The sequence below is a fragment of the Prorops nasuta genome, unplaced genomic scaffold (genome assembly GCF_024137725.1).
Source record: "Prorops nasuta isolate Cenicafe-Biocafe unplaced genomic scaffold, Cenicafe_Pnas_1.2 PNAS00031, whole genome shotgun sequence".
In the NCBI taxonomy this organism is placed as follows: Eukaryota; Metazoa; Arthropoda; class Insecta; order Hymenoptera; family Bethylidae; genus Prorops; species Prorops nasuta.
Window position 1 is genome coordinate 1,698,751 of NW_027116828.1, and position 19,004 is coordinate 1,717,754.

Here is a 19,004-nt window from a genome sequence, read left to right on the forward strand (position 1 = left end):
ATTAATTTGAAAAGATTTTTCTCGATCCCATTTTTAGATGCTGCACGCAAACTAGTGTTCAGATCGATATATTTACGTAACAAGGTGGACTGCTGAAATCCTAAAACGCGATGAATGTGTTTTAAGACAAACCATTACGCATACATTGCTGTAAAGCACGATAGTGTATAACATAGCGCTCCTTATTTTCTAAAGTTGCAAGTAGATTCTTCTGACGTGTACCCGGTGGTGCATCACGTACGGGACAAAACGGAAGGTCGGAATATTTATCGTGAAGCATGCTTGGATACTCTAAGTCAACCTCTAAAATATAACCCTCGGGTGAATCTATCGGTATATTAGAGATATCCAAATTATTAAAATTTTCAATCCAGCGAAATCCGTGAGTAGGTAGCGGTTGAGACATTGCCCACCCATACAAATTATTTACATCGTAGTACATTAAATACTTAGAAGGTTCCTCGGGATTGTAGTTTTGCATGTACCGATTGTTAGCCTTTTCATAGCGGTGCGAGCATTGGCTTAAACCACCACGTATGCCCCGTTCTACGAAAAGCAGCATTTCTACGTTAGTAAAAAGTTCTAATCTTATTCCTGTATGTTTGAGCATTGCATCCCAAGTGAAGCCTGGGAGTGTATAATAATGAGCAGGATCCAAATTATAAGTTTGCATGCAGCTATCACGAAAATTTTCGAAAACGTCAGCCAACAATAGTACATCAGTTTTCAAATAGAGATCGCTATACTCCCCAAGTGTTCGTATTTGAAATTTGGTCCATACCTCCTTAGCGTGATTATACGCACCCCCACTAATATCACTATCGGATAATCTATTATAGAATATCTCGCGTGGAGGTAAAGCAGTTTCTTCCAGACGGTTCAGACTATCTATGTAATCGTAAGGAAAAATACCTTTCCTTGTCAGAAGGTTAAATTGTTCTATGTTTAAATATGAGAATTCTGACTCTAAATTTTTTAACTGTGATCTCGTTAAATATGAACTCAATTTGTCTAAACTAGATGCCATAAATTTGAAAGAATCGATAAACCTTAGTTGTATATTATATTTACGTATGAATTTAGTGAATGAAATATACTTCTCCTTATGTACAGGTAACAAGTGTACTGAACCTTCATACAAGTTAGCGATTGTACCGAAAATAAAATGTGCATCATAACCTGATAAATTATGAAAAATTACAGGTATTACATGTGAATCGTTAAAGTTTAAATTACAATTATTATGAGCAGGTCCCCTATATTTACCAGTTAAATGATCATGATCGCGAACACGTATTTGATCTGGAAGAAACGGCTTTTTACATATATGACAGTTGGGCTCAGTATAATGCCTTGAATTTTCACTAATACTTAGCGTTCTCATAGGCACTACAGTCTTTAGTTTTTCGCTCGCTATGCTAGCAATTTTATCGAGTTCTCGCACAAACCATTCTATACACTCGAGTCCACGATATGATTTGTAAGTTGAGAGCGATGAATCACGAACGCTTTTAAAATAATAACCTATACTAAAAGGTATGTGTTTTTGATAAATACCAATAACGTCATCCGTTTGCTCAACTTTTTCAAGCAAGCATTCAATGTCAGCGTATATGACAAATGGCACCCTCTCACTGTTCTTCATGTTATTGAAGGAAACCCAAAGGTCCTTGTCAGGTAGCACAATTCTGATGTTTTTATTGAGTTGCGCACAATCACGTTCATGCGATTTTAGTTTCTCATCATTGTAGAAATAGTGTAAGCAACTATAGGAGGGAAAAAGTAATATTAGAATATAGAAGCAGTAATTATATATATATATATATATATAGTAAACCATACCGATCACAAATAAGATGAGAGCGTTTTCCTCTAGTAAGCTGTCCATTTAGCAGTCTGGAAAGGTTCCTGATGCATATAAAATGTGCTGCTGCTCCTTGATGCTCGAGAAGAAGAAGAAGATTAGCGTGTCTGGTCCTCTTGCATTTTGTTAATTGTAGAGGTGCTATGATTGTATTCTCATTCGTCTCAGTCTCTTCCACCATAGTAAAAATATTAATAGAGACATCATTATCTTCCTCAAATTTCGGAATCTGTTTTAATGTAGTCGGAAACGTTATACTTCTAACATCGAAAACAGTTGTAAAATGAGGATATGAAGATTTTCGTTGTAGATGAGTATTCGGTTTTGCCGGATAGAGTGCAGCCGTTACAGCCCATGCAAAACATGTATTATCATCACTGTGTATGTTTATCACAGCCTGTTTATTCTTAATAGATTCTGGAAGCTCGATGGCACAACCTATATGCAGCGGGTTATAATAATTTATATTTATAATTAAATTCAGAATTTTTTCCAACGCCCATCCACTATCACGCTCTTGAAACTCACTCAATTCTTTTAGAATTTTGTCTATTATATTTGTATTGTACCATTCACTAAAACTATCAGTTTTGTATAAAACTGCATTGCGGGTTGAGATATGTTTAATATCACTTATCTCTTTACAAATAAATTGTCCGTTAAAGATGCAATTTATCTTAACTGCGTTCACGTTATTAAACACTTTTTCTGTGTAGATCTGTACTAAGTCTTTTGCACCTGTTAGAAAATCACGTGGTTCTATATAATTATAATTTACAACCATTCCGCTACATATTCGAGATTTAAATGAAGACTCGAGATCTTTCCAAATAAGCTTTCTCACTCCAATTGATTTCTTATTTTTTGCCACATGCAGAAGTAGACGCTGGATAGTTGTTATTTTAGTCAGATTTTTGTGTACTGTATCGGGAGCTGCAGATCTATTAGCATCTCTTAAACTTCGAATATAATCACGACACTTGCGTACCCACTCATGATAATTATACTGATTTCCTAAATCAGGATTCTTGAGAGCATGATTCAAGCAATAACTCTTATCCTTAGCTGCTCTAAGTAGAAGACACTGTATTTGTGCAATTTCTGCAAAATTTTTCTGCAGCGTGCCTATAGGTGCGTTGCGATTAGAGATTTTGAGTTTATGAATATATTCACGACACTCGCGTACCCACTCGCGATATTCTTCTTGCGTTTTCAAAACTCTATTTCGTAGAGACATCTTTTGTTCTTTTCTTCGAGAGGACTAATCAGGAACTGAGGAAAAGTGGGTGGGAAACTGAGCTCTCTTTAGATAAAGGATCTCTGAAACACTTCAGGGGGTAAGAGAACATTGAGGACAGGTAACGACATGTTAGAAAATAGATGCAAGCGTTTTTCAGTTATACATATATTCCAGATTTTTGCTCATACATATATTTCATATAATAGACATTTTTTAAGGCACATACACCTTCATGATTCAAACATGCTGGAAGATGTGAATTATGCAAGCTATCTTCTAAATCAAAATCCCCCCACATAAAATTATCTACATTAGTTATTTCTAAATTACAAATATCTCTTAACCAATTTGTATTTTCAATTCCTTTCACAAAAATCTCATCCTCATCATCATAAATATACTTCCTTATAATATCTTTATATTTATAGTAGGGTGAGTAGCCATCCGCCCAATTTAAGCCGTGATAATTTAGAAAAAACCAGCTAAAAAGAAACATTATATTAAACAAAAATAATATATATTTTTTCTTTTTCATATACTTGCTCTGTCCGCTTTCGCTCCTCTTCACTTAGCCACGAATATGAATAGGGCGGTGAAAATAAAATATGGAACACTTTTTGTTCTTGTATAACAGCAAATTCTTTGATTATAAATGACTTATCCGTCAAACGGAATCCTTAAAAATCAACGAAGGATGGTGCCATTATGCCTACGTTTTTTATACTAAAATAATTCTATTTAAATATGAATGTTTCATGAAAATTTCTTCCTCTCTTCAAGCTAATTGTTCTTCATCCCTCCTACTATTCTCACCATAGGTCAAAACTATCTCCCACTATACGTAGCATAGGTCATAAATATTTTCTTGAGGACCAATGACGTTTCCGTTCTTCCAAGAGTGGCAGGTCAGTCATTTCCCCACCGTAGGACAAAAGTTTTGTCAACCCTTAAAGCATCTTAGAATTACCGCACACTACATGTAGCATAGGGCAGAAAATATTCTCTCTTAGAGCCAATGACGTTTCCGTTTTTCTAAGAGTAGTATAGGCATCTTCCTACCGTAGATTAAAAAAATTGTTGACACCTCCCTAACAGTGCTTAAAAGCTCGAAGAAATCGTAGGACAGGCATCAGTATTGCTTTAACGTGTACTCCGTTGAAAACAGTTCAGTATAACTTTATTCTTCACTTTTACAAGTATACGACTTAAAATGGATAATCTTCTATATATCACCCATATTATTGATATTGATGGGTTTATGGTGAATAAGAAATTTATTTATAAGGAAATTGCAATTAAAAATTTAATTTCTTGGAAAACATATTATGCAGCATTTCGCATCCGTGCTTCATTTAGAAGTCTGAGTATTTCAGACAGAAAAAGTGTCAGTTATGTTTTCAAAAATGTGCATGGAATTAGATATGGCAACACGGGATATGAGAAGTTTACCCAGGAGGATGTACACAAATTTGTTAATAATAGTGTATATGAATGTGAATATCCAGTCGTTGCGTATAAAGGCGGGCACATAGAACGGGATTTATTAAATTATCTGGATATCCCAAATGCTAACTTAGAAAATTCCGGCTGTCCGAAATTCGACAATTTAATACGTCACATTCAACCTGATCATACTCCATGTAAATTACATGAAAAATTGTATACTGATCGTGAAAAGAAGCCGATACATTGTGTGTATCAAGAAGTTAACGTTTTCGCACGATGGGTACAGCAACAAATAGATGTAAGTATCATGAGTTAAGCTTGCAATTAGTAAAATATTAACTGAATTTCTCTGTTTCAGATGATTGAATAAAATATATATAAGTTTCTCTATCATTTATATATTAATTTTATGAATGTATGTTTAATTATAAGTTTAATTGTAAAAAAAAAATCATTTTATATATTTGTATAAATTTATGTATATTGTAACGCGCGGAAAGGATTCCGGGTTAGAAAATACCAAAAAATACACAAAAAGAATCCGGGGACACAATCTTTATTGTTCACGGTAAAATCTCGGGGGGAGAGGCCTTCCGCGATGTCCTGGCACACTTATTATACGCGCACAATGATTTCATTAACCACTAAACTAAAAGGAAAACTGGGGAAAACTTAGGGAAAGCAACGGACTAGAAGGCGGCAGGGGGAAAAGCAAAAGGGAGAAGGAAATAGGGCAGGGAAAATCCTCCGTGGCTCCGACGGCGATGTCCAACGATCCCTCGACGTCCGCCACGAGAACTGCACCGAAACTTTTCTAATCGATGGCTGGGGCCCGCAATATTGAAATACGCCGGATTTCAGTATTCGCGGCGACGACCCAGCTCTCTATTCTAAACCACGTACAGATGCTCCAAGAGTAGAACAAGGTGTAGTCCAATTTGACGGATATTCCTTCGTTCTCCCAATTATTCCCCTCATTCCGGGGTGTCATGGTTATGATCGGGATCCAGGGACCAATCATTAATTAGGTATGGATCCGCGATCCATGTTTCTCGCCGTTCCGGCTAATCACCCATATACTTGGCATGATAGCCGGATGGCTAGCTCCTGCGTGAGAATCCTGCGTGATCGTCCTTAGCAGCAGACGACACTATGGGTTCGTGGTTCGGCAGCGGGGCGATGCGGTGCGGGGTCGGCGACGATGGGTCGGTAGTGGCGCGGGCAGGGGAGAACGCAGCTAGGCGCGCGAGGCGTCAGCGCGGTAAGGAGAGGGGACGGGACTCGCTGCTAGGCGCTCGCGGCGCGAAGCGCGGTAAGGGGAAGGATAGAGCGATGCGTAAACATACGCGGGCGGGACAATGGGTGCGAGGGAGATAGACTTATGTGGATCGGGTATGGGCTAGAAAAGGATAGAGGGACAACAGTTTTCAAGCTCTTGTTGGAGCAGGGGAATCGGTCTTATAAGCTACTAATAAAATTTACCATTGGGAATTAATATGTAATTCTAAATAAACTACAACCTAGAAACATTCGCTCAATCCTCAATCATACCATTTCCTAAAAACATTTACTCTCCTTCCGTGGATGGCAATTACAATATCCCTAAGCGGGTAACTACATTACCATCACTTGGAAGGTTCATCTATACTCACTCACTCACTCACAAGCATACTCAAGGGGACGGGAGGCACTAAGGGGGAGACCTGAGAAGAACTAAAAAATGTGTACATTTCTGTAACGTGATTCCACCACGTTACAATATATATAAATAAATTCCATCTGGCAGGCACATGCAACTCTTCTACCAATTGTTTCTTCTCCTCACTTCCCATGACTATTCCACTACGTATTATGTTTACACTAGCTCATCAATCACTGGCGGTAATATAAGTTTCTTTAGAGCATAATTCCAATCATTTTCTCTATTCTTCTCATTGGCAGTCGTGATTTCCTCTTTTTGATGCTCATTAGAGATATAATTTGCAACAATTGTCAATCTACCATACATATCTTTCCGTAATGCCTCAACTTTTCGATCCAATTTATTTTCAATATAATCGATTTTATCATTCAATTGATTAATTCTTTCACTAATATCATTAATTTTTTCATCAATTTCATCAATTTCATCAGTTTTTTTCAGCAGAGTTGTAACTTTTTCCTCAAGGCGGTTACCTTTTAGGTAATATAGAGTTAGCTTTTCACTGTATTCAAACAATTCCCTGATTAAGCTATCACGTACAGTCATCGAATTACGTAACAGAGCAGCCATATTCAAAGCACTTGTCTCATCAGTAACATCACATTCTAAGTTTGAAATTATTTTCTTCTTGGCATAAAATGCATTCCTTTTTTTATCAAATTTAAACGTATCATTGTCAATTTTGTGTGAATAATTTCTCACTTTACCGGTATTGAAGCCAGATCCGAATTTATTTATCGACATAGTGAAGTAGCACGTTGAACTAAGAAAATCTTGAAACTGCAATCTCTTTTATAAGATACCTAGGTTTAGTAACAGCTAGGACTTAATAAGTTGCCCTATCAAAATATTAATATTCCTGAAATTGATACCATTAACGCGAAAGAAGATTAAGGAAGGCAGTCACCTAGCGGTGACTACTGGAACTAGCAATTAACTTAACCTAGTTTATCTGTGTAGCAGAGTCGGAAATAGTTAGGCTACGTAAGGTAACTAACCATTGACTTCGAAGGGTGAAAAAACCTTCCCTCAACTAGGGCCCCGTAGGATAACTTAGGTCCCCGTAGGATAGCTAACCAACGTTACCATAGGGTGAAAAATACCCCCTCCTTAACCAAACTCGGTCCCACTATAAGACCTTCCAACTGTGACATAGGGTTGAAAAATACCCCTCCCTAACCAAACTCGATCCCACTATAAGACCTTCCAACTGTGACATAGGGTGAATAATACCCCCTACCTAACCAAACTCGGTCCCAATATAAGACCCTTTCCTTCCTCATCCCCACCACTACCATACTAAGAGAGTCTTATCCCCACCCATCCCCCTTCCACACCACAAAACAGCTTATCCCCACTCCCTGTCATCGGAACCGCATAGCTCCTCTACTACCGGCAACGTAGGGCCCAAAAATACGAGTGAGTCGGGAGGACAGTGGCACGCGAGATAATTATTGTCGCGCGTGCGCGGATCGACCCCCTATCGACCCGCGATCGAACCTATTACGCGTAATTATCGCGAGGTTGCACAGGTGGCACTTGCCCCTCCCCTTTACAGAAATTAACAGAAAGAACGGAACATTGAAATATTATCGTGACGAACGTACGCTTCGTTACAATAGATTGTTTTGTCTGCGTAAAATACGCAATTTACACGTATACCCGAATGACTCTCAGATAAGAAAGCACTAAAACGATTAATTCTACAGTTTTAAATGGGGTAATAATAAGTTGTACCGTTTTCCAACATGTATTTTGCTTCTTATAAATTGTTCCATCTTTACGTGCAAGATTTTTCAGCAATGTGCAATATAGGATTGTTATCTAGCTGAAATAATGTTCAAAGATGTCCCAGCTTCATTGAATAAAAACAGTTATAAGAGGCCCTGTATTTTTTTTATAAACGAAATTTATGAATAGGGAACTCTGTCTTTATGTACAATTGAAAGAAGCGTTTGAACTTAAGCGAGTAAAATTTTTAATTAGATGAGACATTCTTGATAGAGTGAGTTATCTTTCACCCTCCTTCATTTTTCTAGCATCTTGAAAATGAACCAGGACACATTCTTAAATCGTCGAGGTCCATCAGTCTGCAGAACCAACTTATTTCTTAAATGATGCGAATGAATTAATTTTCCAGATTTATGAATGCCTGTCGTATATCTTCGTGACGTTGATAGAAGTCTGATCAAACCCCTTTGCTTCACTGTCTTTCATAGGCTCCTAAGAGAGATAGATAGTTAGATAGGCATATGATATGCAATAATGTGAAAATAGTTGTAATAAATTTACCTTAAACCTCATATAGCTAAGCTGATGGAGAATATTTACCATATTATCGCAAATCACGTTCCACATAATTATATTCTTCTTTGACTGAGCTGTTGATTCTACGGCGTGCCTAGACATATCGTAAAAAGCGATCATATTTCGCAACATTCAGACGATTTTATAGATTGGACAGAGAAACGATCGTACGGCGAGTAGCTAGAAAGAAAAAAGAAAGTGAAATTTACGAATTGACACTCTTAAAAAATATGCACGTTATATACTCGAATCGTTGCGATTACCTTTTTTGTTACAAGAAGTCGTCCTTCAACAACTTGGCAATTTCCAAGGTTATTTTGTCTATTTGAACTGGGGAAGCTTTATCGATCTATTGCACGATTTCAAACATGTCCTATTCTTCCTGAAGAATCTCATAAACTTTTGCTCTCAGTAGGACAAATTCAGGAAAGTCCTTGTCGTAGAAATTGTTCGAGGATGTAAAATATTTACTGCGGCAGATTACATCCCGTGCTTTACGAGTGTTCTCGTAAATAATTCCAAATAAATCAACAGCAGTGATGTGGCTGCCAATTTTAACATTTTATAGCTTCAATTCACAGGATGTGTAATATGAGACAAGCAAGACACATTAACACCCTTTGGAATACAAATGGAGCTAGTGAGCTTATTTTTATGTCTTTGAGTGTGTGCTGAATGCCATGGAAGATGCTGCCAAGAATATCAGGCCATAATTCAACAGACAAGAGCTTTGCTGTTCTGAGCACTCGATCACCCACAGTCACACCACTAGTTTCCTTGTACACCCATAATAAGTATATATGTATTTAGATAGGTTGAGATTTTTTAAAAGAGATTGACTCATAATAACCAGAAATATATTATTTCCTGAATGGTAGCCATATCACCTAAATGGATCTCTTCTACTGATTCATAATAATCTACTCGTACCAGCTTGTATACAGTTGTACCAGAATCTTTTTTGCTATAACAACTAAAATTAAAAATGAAATATTATTATAACGATAGATTTCAATAAATAATTGTATTAATATAATGATAAAAATAATTATCTAACCGGGGATAGAAGCTGCATAGACATATCCAAACTTTTTATCTCTCACCCAACTTTCAAATTTTGACAGACTGCGACCCGTCTTTGCAAAATATTATCTGAAAATAAACATAAGATATATAAACATAATTCTTTATGAAGATGTTCTTAACCAGTTTTGGAAAAAATATACAGTCCCTGTGGTCTTGTGATGCATAGCTTTTAAAATAGCTTAAATAAAGTTTACTCACAAGTACTCGTAACAGCTTGTCATAATGCATCATCCATATTAACTAAAATCGCACATGCAACAATAATAAAGTTCCATCGTATAACCAATATTTAGGTAATCTTGTGTCTTCTTAGATGTTGGAGATCGGAGTGTAGGTACGAGCGATCTGGGACTCTCAGGCCGTCTCGCTTCCGCTCACACTCTGTCTCTCTTGATCCTACCTCCAACAGAGGCCGATAGGTGGCCCACGGCGTAGATCTCTCTCTCGCTGTTATTATTTGGGTCTATTGTACATATCAATACCCAAGAGTTCCGTGATAAGTGCGGCTCAATTTAAACGGTCTAGACTCTAGACTCTGTCTTTTCTGTCATTTTTCTCAGCAGCTTAGCCAGTCCTCCCTTCCTGCGACGCCACTAAGTCTCTTAGTACGCATTTCTGCTCCATCGTCGATTTCTTGGGCTCCAAGAAATCGCCTTCCTTTCTCTCTATCTTCGTTGCCTGGGAGTCTCAGGTACGGGGAATCCTGTCCGGGGACCTGGGGACCACAGGGTTGGGATTTCGTAGTTGTAACTTTGGGTGGAATATCAATTTGCGGCTCAGTCTCCTTTGGAGCACTTTTCATTCTTTTGTATTTTTTTCTAATCAAATAAACTGATTTTACCAGATTTCCTGGGCGTTGTTTTTGTCACCCTGGAGCCTTCCTTCCTAGACCTCCTTGCGGATATCACCCAATCAACTTTCAAACATTAGACCTTTTAATTTCAAATAATCCATTAAAACCTTCATGAATGAAGAAACTTATTCGCTTTCTATATATTAAAATACAGGAAGCAATCTGTAACATACAAAACACAAAGAATCAATCTCTTTTAAAATAAGAGAATTATATAATTTCATATGATATACGAAATACTCATCTGATATTTGTTCATCATGACTTGTTTATGATTACAGTTCACACTAGTAACAGCAAGTGCACTTTTATGCAACAAATTTGAGCTCTTTATTGTTCCTTCACAACTAATTATTTCTGCATTTTATTCATAACATAACCTTCCCCTGTCAAACTATTTTCTATACACCGTTTAAGCTAATATCAATCCGAGCACGCAAAATACCGACGTTACCGACATGGCGTTACGACAATTTCTGCGGTTTGATTTATCCGACCTGAAGTAAGTGTTTTTCTGCGAAAATGTCTTTCTGCGATCTGCGTACCGACCTCTGTATCGTCTGATTCTGTTGTGAATTGATTACCATGGAATTTTCGTTTCCATGCTTTTGCAGCACGATTACTACTCGATTTGTCACTTTTCGGATAACTAGACATGATTATATTGAAGCGCACTCGTCAATAGTCAGAGCAGAACTAAACGTTACGCCACAAACAGCTCTATAGGAAACAGGTAAAAACAGATTATATACCGATGACACATACTAAGGTTCAAATGACGCTTCTATGAAAGCAAAATATTATTTCGAGCAGCTGCTGAACCTTATCAGGTATATAGTTTCGAGTTTAGAGACGAGGGGAGGAGCGCGCGCGTTTCAGTCTGACCGAGCACTGGCACTTGCTTGATACCCCGCTGCGTTTAGTGCTGTATCTTCGGAAATACTGCGAATCCGACTCTATAACTTCAGATATATGTTTTTATACATATAAGGAATAGATTTAAGCAATAAAAAAAAATCGATTTTTTGAACGTTCTAAAGCAGGATACCCCCTTAAACGGAAAGTAGTAATTAAGTTTTCAATTATTATAACTTCTTCCGTTGTTCGAACTACTCTGTTTCCTTATAAAAATCGATTTGTTCAATTCTGTTCGACACTTGTATTCTGTATTTTAGTTAATGATTAAGTTTAGCTTTATCTTTGTCATAATCGCTTTTTCATACTACAATTATACTATTTTGCCTAAGAAAATCAGTGCCATCTTTCATTCACTACTCCACACACACCAGTTGGTCAGATAAAACCTCCCTGAAACGTAAGTATCAACCCTGAATCTTATTTCATCAATCATCGAATCGGTGCCGGTCCCAGGTAGACTAGTCCGAAAGTATAGTGCCCAAAACGGTGACTTTCTGAAATCACTCCAGTATAGAGATAAATCGGCTCCGCGAAAGTAGGACGTTACAGTTAGTGATGGGCAATACGTATCGATATATCGAGATATCGATGTTTTTGGAGGAATTTTGTTGATATTTGTATCGATACTGTTTAAAACGATATTTGTTAATATCGATTTTAAGGTATGGCGTATCGCAGTTCGATACACGTGCGTATTACAGCTCAAAATTTGTAATGGCAGATCTGTTTTAACCGTTTTTTACGATATCAATAAATCCAAAGTATAAATTTTGTGATTAGACTTTGGACATAAATTATTACACGTTAAATGTGTGGCTTTAAATATAAATACATGTCTCAAATAATTTGGACACCAAGGAGATAAAGGACTCATCATAGTTTTAATATCTTCTTGTCCAAACACAAATATCCGTTTTACATTATTTTTTAATTGAGCTTGCTTTCTGATCTACAGTTCATATTACTTCAGATTAGCATAATGATTATAAAATAAATTTATTTAAATTATTTATATACTGATGTATATATTATTTGTAGCTTCCTTTCTGCTTCTTTGTTATTTAAGGTATACTTATATAATTAATTAATTTTCATATTTAATGTAATATTATTATAAGTTTTAAATATTTATTATTTTGAGCTTAATATTAGGCAGAAATTGACATTTTAACAATATTAACATAGAGAAACTTAATATCCATAACCGATAAAACAGTATTCACTTTATTCCTTTCACACCAAATCCTATATTACCTTACTAATATTGCTTAGGTTTATTGATCTGACATTAAACTTAGTATTAAACTGAAATAATTGTTTGCCCCTTGCAATGCCACAAAAAAGTTGCATGTGGAAATATTTTATTAAAACTAATACTGGAAGTGCAAGCTTTGCTTACACGAAGTCAAAGAAACTAAAAATACTACTAATATGAGGTTTCACTTTTCACGTCATCATCCAAATGTAGATAAATTGTCAAGCAATATAAACAGCGATGTAAATTGTGAAGTAAGAATTTATTTCTATTTTTTATATTATATTTGGAAGCAAATTTTAATTTTTTTATGTATTTATATAGTCACCGTCTGAAGTAGAAAAAGATGTAGACGATCCTGTTAATTTGCCTTCAAAATCTACGACAACTGCAAATAATGTTATGACACCTAACAAAACCTATGATGTAACAAAAACAACACAAATTACAATAGACGATTCATTTCTTAGACAGAACTCATTTAAAGGCAATTATTATTTTTTACACAGTATTTTTAATTACAATAGCCTTACATATAAGTCATTGTATTAACATTTGTAGTTAAAATATATTGCTTTTAATTTTCAGATGGAGGAAACCAAAGTAATAAAGTCACCAATTTAATTATTTTTATGATTGGAAAGGAAATGCTTCCATACTATACCGTAGAAAAAGAAGGATTCCTATTATTTGTGAAAAACCTTGCTCCTCTGTATAAGGTACCCTGTAGGAAAACTATCACTAAATTAATGACTGAAAAGTACAACGTATTATCAAGTATTGTTCAATCTCAACTAAGTAAAGTGAACAAATTATCTCTTACTATAGATATATGAACGGATCCATTAAATATCAAAAGTTTTCTAGGTATTTACTGTACACTATCTTCTAAACGAAAAGATAAAGTCAGTTACCGTTGGAATAGTTGATTTGGATGACAGACATAGTGCAGAATACATTCAACAATGTCTAGAAACCGAACTGAATAAGTGGAAAATTAACAGAAATCAGATTTTAACTATTGTCTCTGATAATGGAGTGAACATAAAAAAAGCAATTAAAGATGAGTTTGGAGAAGAAACTCATATGTCGTGCTTTGCACACAATTTACATTTAGTGATAAATAAGGCCTTACAAACTGAAAATGTGAATCATATATATAGAAAAGTTAAATTAATTGTAACATTCTTTAAGAAATCTGTTATAGCTGCTGATCAATTAAGAGTCATTTCAGATTTAAAATTATTAATGTCAGTAGAAACTAGGTGGAATTCTACTTAAAATATGATAACCAAATTTGTTGAACTCTTTGAAAAAGTTAGCACAGTACTCTTGGAATGCCCTACAGCACCAAATATGCTGTCAGCAATGGAATTACGGACAATTACTGAGTTTATTCAGCTACTAAAAGTTTTTGAGCAATCTACCAAAATTATTAGTGGTGAGAATTACATAACAGCAAGTAAAATTATTCCTATAATTAATATTTTAAAACAAACTTTGAAAGAAGCTGAAGTTGAGACTAAAATTGCTAAAGAAATAAAACAAGTACTAGTGAATGAATTACAAGAAAGATTTGACTATGTAGAAGATTCACTAACGTTATCTATTTCAACCCTCTTAGACCCAAGATTTAAACAAATACATTTGTTTCATAAAAATGCCTACACTAAGGCTTTAACCAAAATTGTGAAAGAAATTTGCAACTACGACAACAATGACTTAAGAGAAAATACTGAAACTCCTGTATTGAAAGAAATGATTTCTGATTTTATCATGAAAATTTTAGTTAATGTACAAAAATCGCACAGAAATATTGCCAATAATAACGATGTATCACCGGAGTTAAAATATTATTTACACGAACCACCAATTGTTATCGATGAATGCCCGATAAAATTTTGGAGCTCGAGAAACTCTACTCCTCTGGGTAAATTGGCTTTAAAATATTTGTCAATTATTGGTACTTCCGTTCCTTCCGAACGCTTGTTCTCTAAAGGTGCGTCTCCACCAAGCGCCTAAAACATTTGCAACTGTTTGCAAATGTTTCCAGACTTTAAAGATTTATTTGGTAGGACAAAAATTTATATCCACTGGATGCTCAAATGTTTGTGACTGTTGACAAACATTGGCAGACAAACATTTTCTTGGAGGATAAAATTATGCGCCTTCGCAAATGTTTGCAATCATTTGTGCGCGTCTTTCAACCGATGTTGGTGATTTCAAGGGGTTTGTTATTTTATGTGTAATCTGCGTGTTTAATGGAGACAGGATAGTGAAATAAAACGTTAAAATGAAGAATTTGTAATTGTTCTGATGAGAATTTTTTTTCTCCTACCATTACACTTCAAGGTTCACTGGTATAGCGAATAAGATCCGTAGTGGGGAAGGAGACTGTATTTCCCAACGCATTATAAACATTGTAGAGTAGTCATATTGGTCGTGTTGTCATTCAAATTTGAAACCAGAGAAGTTTTACTTGGCACATAATTTAGTTAGAATGGAGTGGGATAATGATAAATGCTTGCAATTAATAACCCTGTATCAAAATAAACCAATAATTTGACAAGCCACAAACAAATTTTATTATAATAAAATAAAAAAGCATGATGCGTGGAATGAAATTGCGAACGAAATGGGAACCACCATTGATGTTATAAAAGCCAAAATAAATTCTTTGCTCACCTCTTTCAGAAAGGAAAAGGTGAAACAAGAAAGCAGTATGAAAACTGGAAGAGGTATATATATTTTTTGCAAATTATTTAAAAAATCTCTTTACATATGCAAAAAGGGGGAAGCAGTATTAAAACCGGTCCTTATTATTTGGACAATCATGAAAGGGAGAATACCTATAGTTTTCATTTCCGTAATAGCATATACTATAATGATAATGTTTTAACTTTGTTAACTGAAAGGTATACTTTCATTCTATATTATCTTGTCACAGGTCGAGAAGATGTGTACAGGAGTAAATGGTTTGGTTTTGAAGCATTTCAGTTTTTAATGGACAAAAATAAATGTAGAAAAACAATGAATACAACTAATATTAATATATTAACCAATGAAACAATAGAGGTAAATTAGGAAAGAAATGATCTAGGTTTACAAAATACAATATGTTTTAAATAAAATCGATATTATTAGATTTTTCAAATCTTTCAGTTCATATAGTTCACAATCCCTGAAATTTTTCTTTTGTCTTCTTAATATTACAAAGTGGCCAATATGTCGTCACGGCTTTCTATTACATTTCTTAAATACCACTTAAGCGTATTCATTTTGCCAAGGTACAATTCCATTACTTGATACAAAATACGTAGAAAACACATTTCGTATATCGTGAGCAGTTATTGATGATTTTCTTGGAACGTTTCTTAAATCAAACAGTGATGACTGTACGATATTATTTCTACAAAAATTATGATTAACTTGCCCACCTACTTCATGGTCTATAGCTCCATCAGGATAATTTATATTCCGTGATGACTTACTTTTGCGCAAGAAATTGTGTAGATATACACAAGCCATTACAACTAACTGCGCGTTATCCGGTTTTAAAAGCAGCGGTTTCCTTAAAATACGAAAAACAGAGGAACAAATTCCGAATATATTTTAAACTACTCTGCGTGCTCGACTTAGTCTATAATTGAAAATTATTTCTTTTGAGCCATTTTGATACAATCCTGAGTAAGGTTTCATCAAATTATCACTTAACGCAAAAGCGTCGTCTCCCAACATTACATAAGGTAGAGTAAGTTCATGTCCGGGCAATGGTTTTGAACGTGGTAAATTCAAACTTTCATTCTGTAGACTTTTATATAGATGGATATTCTTAAAAACTCCACCATCAGATATTCTACCCTGGCACCCAATATCCACAAAGAGAAAATTATAATTCGCATCTACTGACGCGAATAAAATAATACTAAAAAATGATTTGTAGTTAAAATAGTCGCCTCCACTGCCTCCCGGACTTTGTATAGGTACATGTTTTCCGTCTATTGCGCCAATAGCATGTGAAAAATTCCATTGCTTTTCAGATTGTTTACTTATTTCCAACCATTCTTGTTGACTGTTTGGCATCTGTATTTAGGAGATAATATAATTAACTAAATTTTATATAATAGTACCAAAATCATTTTTCTTTTAGGATAATGATGTAGATATGGAACATCAAATAACGGTTGAGGATGAAGAAGATATTGGCGATGTAGTATCAATAAATAATAATAGTTCTCAGAAAACGAATGATGAGACTAACTCACGAGAAGAAATTAAAAAACAGTCTAAGTGTGCTTCTCCAAAAAGAAAAAAAAAACAAATCTGATATAAAATCTGATCCACGTATTGATAAAGCTTTCTATATCCTACAAGCATGTACCAAACGCGATGCTTGTGAGATATATGGCGAGCATGTTGCTATGAAATTACAAAGTTATAGTAAACGAACACAAACAACGGTTCAACATTTATTTAGTAGCATTCTATTCAACGCAGATATGGGACAGTACGATAATAACACAAATGCTAATTATAGCAATGCAACTAACTATAGTAGCTCCTAATCATCACCATCCATCCCTACAGCTACATCTTTGTACCCCTCACAACATTCAAGAATTACTAGCAACAGCACTTCGTCTAATTCCACTAAATCTATAACGTTTACTCAGCCATCAATATCATATTCTTCAATTTCCCCTACGCATGCAATACTTCCATACAACGAGGATGCATTTGAAAATACCAATATATTGCATGGACCATTAACATTAGTCGAATTTGGAACAAATGCTCAAAATATGCCTTCAACATCCCCGTCAAGCTATTTACATAACTATAATTCAACTACAGATAATACTCCTCTTCCTTAACACTAAACGTACCGAGGATTTTTTATACACGTGTGTTTACATTTAAAAAGGGTTATTTGACCCCGCTTGGTACGTTTAGTGTTAAATATTAATTAATTAGTTACTATTCTACGTATAATAAATATATTTTATAAGCGAGTTAAATAAAAAGTTGGATAACCATAATCTTCTACTTACTTTTATGTAATTCTCTAAAGCTTCTATGATAGCTGCACATACTTCAGGAATTAATTTTGATATTAATTGTTTTGAAACCCTAAAAAGGTACATGAGACCTCGATAAGAATCTCCTGTAGTCAAAAAGCGAAGCGTGATTGCCAACTAACTTCTACAGATACACAATCTCATTAATTTGTATCTTTTCTACATATTCTTTGGCCAATTCGTGAAATTAAAAATTCAAAATCTTCTGCTGACATGCGATAATAATTTTTAAATCGTCCGCATTTATCATCTGTTCTTAAATCAGTTAGCATTTGCATTGAATTTCTTGTCTTTAAAAAATGGGATATCCAAAAATTATGTTTTCGTTTTCTCTTTCCACTATTTTCTTTTCCTATTAAAACATTCATAATAATAAATGAAGCGGCATGAGCAATACGTGTCCTTCTTGGAGCCATTCTGAATACAATATATTTCCTTCAAAATGATAGTCGATGACTGAAAACGTAATGTTGTCGCCTACGTCCTGCGAGTAGGTTACTAGTAAAATTTAGAAAAATATATGCAGCAAACTTTGGTAAACATCGATCATTTATAAACGTTTGCAATTGCAGGTTTTGATACTGTTTGCACGGCTCGATATATATTCATAGTTGTAAGCATTTGTTAAGGTTCTGATGAAATATAATAATACGGATAAAATTCCGATTACAAAATTGCAAATGTTGGCAAATGTATGATTTAATATTTTTACTAACAAATCATTGAATTTTCAAATGTTTGACAACATTCGCGCGCTTGGTGGAGACGCACCTTAAGGTCGGAAAAATTTAATCTGAGTCACAGAATCGCTTAACATCCCTAACAGCACAGTTGTCTAAATGTCGACTAAAAGCTGATTTTTTAGGGCCAGCCTTAAGTCATCCTAAAGAGTCGGCTTAAAACTAACTTTTCTGAAGTCATCTTTAAAAAGTCGACTATAAGCTGACTGCCTTCAAACAAGTTTTGGTCATCCACTAAAGTTGACTGAAAGCTGATAGCTGTTAGGTTAGGGTATATATTATATATTACTTCGACAATCCTTTGTGGAGTGGAATCCAATAAAAATAAGGTTAAGAATTACATTTGTATATACATACAACCAAGTTTTTCGCGTGTTTATCTATTAAACACAATATCAGATGCAAATAATATTAATTATTATGAAGAATATATCCTAAGTATTTCACTATTATAAATAATTTTATACAACATTAAAAATACGATTAGAAATTTTATATTTAATTTGCAATACACA

At 34.9% G+C, this 19,004-nt stretch overlaps 1 protein-coding gene and 2 pseudogenes across 1 annotated transcript; 1 reads left to right on the plus strand and 2 right to left on the minus strand.

Moving 5' to 3' along the window:
- Positions 1-8,380: 8,380 nt before the first annotated feature.
- LOC136782976 (V-type proton ATPase catalytic subunit A-like) lies at positions 8,381-10,269 on the minus strand (annotated as a pseudogene).
- A 3,686-nt stretch (positions 10,270-13,955) lies between these two features.
- LOC136782977 (uncharacterized) lies at positions 13,956-14,693 on the plus strand. The gene has a single exon (XM_066742755.1). It carries the CDS (start codon positions 13,956-13,958, stop codon positions 14,691-14,693), a length of 738 nt encoding a protein of 245 aa, XP_066598852.1.
- A 1,590-nt stretch (positions 14,694-16,283) lies between these two features.
- Positions 16,284-18,165, minus strand: LOC136782978 (uncharacterized; annotated as a pseudogene).
- Positions 18,166-19,004: the final 839 nt, after the last annotated feature.